Consider the following 6,000-nt stretch of genomic DNA (forward strand, 5'->3'; position numbering starts at 1 on the left):
ATAAAAATGTGTTTGTGACCCAAAAATCGGTCCCGACCAATGTTTTGGGAAACAGTGAGGTATATGACACTAGAAGATACTTAGGCCTACCTAGTGTCATCTTTTCAGAAGTGTCCATTAGGGCTGTCACGATATGACATTTTACATGACGATTAATTGTCCCTCAAATAATTGGCGATTAACGATTTAATTGTGTTTTTGTCGTTGATAATTACATTTCTGTTTGGCTTTTAGGTTTTGAAGTTGTACATGGTAGATATGACACATAAGCTAAATATACAAAGAAATTACTGACATATTTGTCAACTTACTACTTAAAAAATAATTTTGATAGTGGAAATAGCCGATCTACAAGCTCATAACGCGTCGCGATGCGACGCGTTGTGAGCTTGTAGATCTGCTATTTCCACTATTTCGGACATTTTTCAACATTCACGATTATGACGATTATGACAAAATAATTGTGATAATGTCAAATAATCACGATTAGACGATTATGTAATGATTGTGACAGCCCTAGTGTCCATGAGCAAGGCACTGCACACATCTTTCACACACTGTGTGATCATGTGAGCATCACCTACTGTAAATCCATTTTTGCCAAACTTAAATCAGCTAGCTACCCTGTGTGTGCATTATGGGGACTGATGTCTCACCTTGAAAGCAGTGAGTGACTCCATTAGCTTGGTGACACTGTCCTCTCTGATGGTGTCGGTGAAGGCAGGCCAGGGGGAGGAGTGGGCATACTTGGACCGACTGGAGAACAGCGGGTGGTCACACTGGGAACACACATAGATACCTGGACATACAGCGACGTTAATACCTGATTAAAACTCACAGAAACAGCGTGGGCAAGGCGATCCCCCTTCACTGGCATAAATCGCGTTAAACGTTATTTTTCCAAGTTATTTTCATTTAAAAGCACAAACATATAGGCCTAAAGACTATTACCTGACCTAATTAAATATAAATAAGCGAAATAAATTAATCCTATCCCCGTACATGGCTGTTAGCCTGTTACATCATCAAACCATCTGAGTACTCGCCTGGTTTAAAATGATCCTTGTAGATCTCGCCACCGAAAAATCGACAAAAAGACATTTTGTGCAGCTGTCGTGACGTGATCGCTGATCAGTCTCTCTTGTCAGTGTTTGTTTGTGTTTGATCAGGTTCACATGTCTATCAAACGGTCTGCGAGGAGGAGAATCCACACACGTGAGAGCACAGAGCAGCAGCAGCATAATCCATTCCCCGCCCACTGCTAAGATTTCCGTCATCAACATAGCCCCGCCTCCACCATGAGAAGATTGTATGTACACACTACACAGTATGTATGTATGTATGTATGTATGTATGTATATAGACCATATGTATGTATGTATGTATGTATGTATGTATGTATGTGAAAGGAGAATGGATGTTAGCTCTGGATTGACTGATTGATTGATTGATTGATTGATTGATTGATTGATTGATTGATTGATTGATTGAAGAATTTATTAGAAGGTTGCATAGGGAAAAGTACAGTTTCATGACAGCGCAAATCACTGGTACAAGGTCATCTAATAGGAGATCCTAGTAAGCTTTTCGGCTTATTTACACAGGAACCACTTTGTGTATCTCAAATAACATTGAAGGACAGATGGATAGAACACAGTACTTTGGACACAGTAGGCCTACTATCATAATGACCAGAGCTAGATGTGTGTGTCAGAATTAAAACGTTTGTCAGAGGAGAATGTAGCCTACTAAGTGTCAAGTGAGAATGAAATATGTGTAGGCCTCGCCTATCTAAAAAGAGAGTGCGTAGGCCTAAGTGCAGAAGAATGAAAATGTATGAATGAAAGGAGAATGTATGTGAGAGTGCCAGAATGAACTATGCATTAAGCTACATTAAGTGAGGTTGGCTCCCCCTGCTGGGACAGACCCGTTATGAATCAATAACTCATAATCCAGCTGGGTGTGTGTTGGTACTTTATGGTTATTTTTGAGTACCTTCGGTGTAATATATCTATTTATGATTGTTTTGTGCACTTAATGCACCTTGACCACCTGAATTTCCCTGATAATAACGTTTTCCTTGACCTTTCTCTTATTTCATTTCACAGAGATCTGATTCAGTGCATCCTTCACAGACCCACATACAGACAGACAGATACAGACACCATACAGTACAGTGGTGAGATGGTTCTCCATTCAAGTTATACTCAGGCAGGGACGTGCTGGCCATTGGGAAAAGCGGGACAACTCCCGAACGGCCGGTTCATTCCCGGCCGGTCCAGGCCGGCCATTAGGAAAAAAAATTAAAATAAAATGTCGGCCTTCGTTCCATTTTGGGGGCTGGTCGTGCAGAAACCTCATATCTCCAAGTTTCAAATTTGTACATTTCTTCGCAAAGCAAAGCTCTGCTTCATCATACAAGGCTGTCGCACAAAAGTAGTGAAAACAGCTGATCTTGTAGATCGGCTGTTTTCACTAGTTTAAATCATTTTTAAAATGATAAATACAAAACAAACGGTTTTGGACATACAAGGTTTCCACCCGACAACGACAAAATATAACTAATGTAATTGGCCCACTGGCTTGTCACTTGTCATGATCTGAAATGGCAAATCTTTGAGCAGCAGCAGCGCTATAGAGAGATCTATCTCTATATAGCGCGCAATGAGGGCCTCTCCAACTCTTTTTCCCGGGCTGAATCAGGGGCCCAGCACGTCCCTGTACTCAGGTCACACAGATACACAGAAGGTTTTGTGAATTCATAGACATAGATAATTGAATTATATTAAAGTATTTGTTTTTATTTGTATTATTTGGTGGTAGCAACAAAAATTGTACTTCTAGTGTGTAACATAAAAAAAGACACTTAGTAATATGATCATGGAAAATTATCATTACCTAGAGGACTTAAACTAGTACAACTCTGAGAGCAGATACAGACAAACAGTAAGACATTTATTTACCAGTTTTCAGGTTTTCATCCCTGATAATCTTTCATGTTTTAAATGTCAACTAATGGAACATGGTAAAACAAAGTGCATAGCAAGGCCAAATGGTAAAGAAATTGTTGTATTGTCCATCTCCAGGGACGTGCAGAGAATGTTAGAGAGGCAGGGGCTGAAATATCGAAAAGGGCCTTTTGGTGAAAATATTGAAAATAGCAGACCTCCAAGCCCACAACACGTCGCAGCTCACGTTGTGAGCTTGGAGGTCGGCTATTTTCAGTACTTGATACCACACTGAACTAAGCATAAAAAAGGCAATGTGGATTTCTTCACAGAGAGGGCTATTCTTTCAACATAAGATGCATTCAAGTTCATGAGAGTTTGGAAAAGGCAATTCTCTTGAATGCTGCCTTCAGGTATGCCATGGAAAGGGGGGGGCATTTGCATTTCTTATGGTCTGGAGAGGGCCACTTTTTACAGATGGGTAAAAGGGCAGGGGCCCTTTGATGTCTATGTGTGCACGTGCCTGTCCACAGGGGCGTCACAAGGGGTAGGAAAGTGGGACTGAGGTACTAGGGCCCAAGGTGGTGGAGGGGCCTTAATTATTTTATACTTTAGCTATTGAAAAATAGCAGATATACGAGCTCACAGCGCGGCACCGAGTGCCGCGCTGCAAGCTTGTAGATCTGCTATTTTTGAAAAATCGTGAAATTGTGTGCAAATCTTTGAATATATGTATTTTTTAAGCGAACATTTGTAACTCAAATTTTGCTTCTGGGGGGTCCCTGGAACTCAATATTGTGAGATGGGGTTCTGTGGCCAAATACATACCATTTTGGGTGTCCTTCACATGAAAAGGTTTGAGCTCCACTGACATAGAAACATAGGTTTTTTCAAAAAACCTCAGAAGGATTTGAAATATTCAAAGATTTTCATGATTTTTCAAAAATAGCAGATCTACAAGCTCGCAGCGCGGCACTCGGTGCCGCGCTGTGAGCTTGTATATCTGCTATTTTTCAATAGTTAAAGCACAGGGGCCCCGCAGTGAATCCTTGTACCCAGGGCCCAGAATTTGGTGCGACACCCGTGCCTGTCCATCTCCTTTCCAGCCGTCACTCACTCATACTTGCAGTAGTGTTTGAGCATCTCAGGCAGCTCCAGCCAGTCCAGGAACTTCCTGTGAACTATGTGTTTCTGGATGGCCTTCCTGCACAGCGTCTGCAAGGAGCAGACTGAGAGAAGACAAACAGACAGTTGGACAGAAAGAGACAGAAATGAATGAATGACGAATGGACGGAATCCGAGAGAGAGAGAGACAGAAATGATGAGGAGAAGCATGGGAAGATTTATAAGAGACAGATATAGTACAGTGGTTCTCAACCTGTGGGTCGGGATTATTTTGGGGGGTCCCCAGATGTTTAGCTTAATGTTAACGTTGTTTTCGCACTCAACAGTAAACAGACCAACATACAGTATAAAAAGGGTCGTTCCCACCGGGCAAGATAAAGATAAAGATACAAAATATTGTTCTCTTCTCAATGGAAGTGCCCAGTACACACCACCCTGGCAAAGATATGACTTCCGGTTGGTTCTAGCCAGGGGCGTCACCAGGGGTAGGAAAGTGGGACTGAGTTACTGGGGCCCAAGGTGGAGGGGCCCTAGTAACTTTATCTATTGAAAAATAGCAGATATACAAGCTCACAGCACGGCACCGAGTGCCGCGCTGCGAGCTTGTAGATCTGCTATTTTTGAAAAGTTGTGAAAATGTGTGAAAATCTTTGAATATATGTATTTTTTAAGCGAACATTTCTAACTCAAATTTTGCTTCTGGGGGGTCCCTGGAACTCAATATTTTGAGATGGGGTTCCGTGGCCAAATACATATCATCTTGGGGGTCCTTGACATAGGTTTCTTGCACACATTTTCACGATTTTTCAAAAATAGCAGATCTACAAGCTCGCAGCGCTGCACTCGGTGCCGCGCTGTGAGCTTGTATATCTGCTATGTTACAATAGTTAACATTCATGGGGGGCCCGCAGTGAATCCTTGTACCCAGGGCCCAGAATTTGGTGTGACGCCCCTGGTTCTAGCTGAAGTGGTGGAAGTGCTGCATTTATCTGTACATTCCCCAGCGAAACAAACACAAATATTGTAGATCTTAGCTCGCTTTTAATAGATATAACGTTGTCCCAGTGTTGCCAGATGTACGATAATTATCGTATTTGTAGGATAATCTGACCCTGAAATCAGTCAATCAGACACTAGATCTGTACTTGAAAGCAATAAAAACACCAGTCGCGTCTTTCCAGACCAGTTTTAGGCTTTTATTATAAGCTCCAGGACGTTTCCTGCCTCCATGCAGCATATGTGATGCGTTTTTATCACACAGGAGTCTCAAACAAGGTTGTTTCTTACACTAAAGACGCATTTTTTTGGCGAAATTACTTTTTTATGCGGCGATTTCTCTTTTTTGGCTGTGTACGATAGTTTCATGTCAAATACGATAATTCTGAGCCTCCGGTACGATAATTCAACATTTCCCATCTGGCAACCGAATCTATGTTTTTGTTTGTATATTGTTTATTGCGCAACCGACGAAGCGGGAGAAGTAGAACAGATTTTTTCAGCTAGGAAGATGTTTGCAGGGACGCCTCACTATGAAATAAAGACAACTTCCGGGAAAATTCAGCCCCACCTCCTAGAACTCTCTCTGCTTCAATCATATCTTGACCAGGCTTTTCTCTTCGGAGATGAGTAAGCCTGGCTACGCGAGGCTATGTCCACACTGGACGCAACCATCTACCCATCCACTTCAATTGAGAAAGATATTCTTTATCTTTATCTTTATCTTGCCCGGTGTATGCAAGGTATCTGCACATTTCTAAAGTGACAAATCAAGGACTTTTAAGACCTTTTTAGTACCTCTGATCAAACATTGGCCAAATTGACAAATATTAGAGGGCGAAATTGTGAAAATAGCAGATCTACATGCTCACAACGCCTCGCAACGCGAGGCGCTGTAAGCATGTAGATCTGCTATTTTCAAAAATGGAAC

The 6,000-nt window shown here is 41.8% G+C and overlaps 1 protein-coding gene and 1 long non-coding RNA gene across 2 annotated transcripts in view; one reads left to right on the forward strand and one right to left on the reverse strand.

Moving 5' to 3' along the window:
- LOC308303313 overlaps positions 1 to 6,000 on the forward strand; it is a 468,570-nt gene that overhangs the window by 329,858 nt on the left and 132,712 nt on the right. The window lies entirely within an intron of this gene.
- Positions 4,062 to 6,000, reverse strand: part of neurl2 (neuralized E3 ubiquitin protein ligase 2) — a gene marked incomplete at both ends in the record, with an annotated part of 3,317 nt that continues 1,378 nt past the window's right edge. The window contains one exon of the mRNA XM_080747846.1: positions 4,062 to 4,177. Within this exon, the coding sequence (XP_080603972.1) occupies positions 4,062 to 4,177 (116 nt within the window). The remainder of the gene's footprint in view (positions 4,178 to 6,000) is intronic.

The sequence above is a fragment of the Nannobrachium achirus genome (assembly GCF_963921795.1).
Source record: "Nannobrachium achirus genome assembly, chromosome: 18".
In the NCBI taxonomy this organism is placed as follows: Eukaryota; Metazoa; Chordata; class Actinopteri; order Myctophiformes; family Myctophidae; genus Nannobrachium; species Nannobrachium achirus.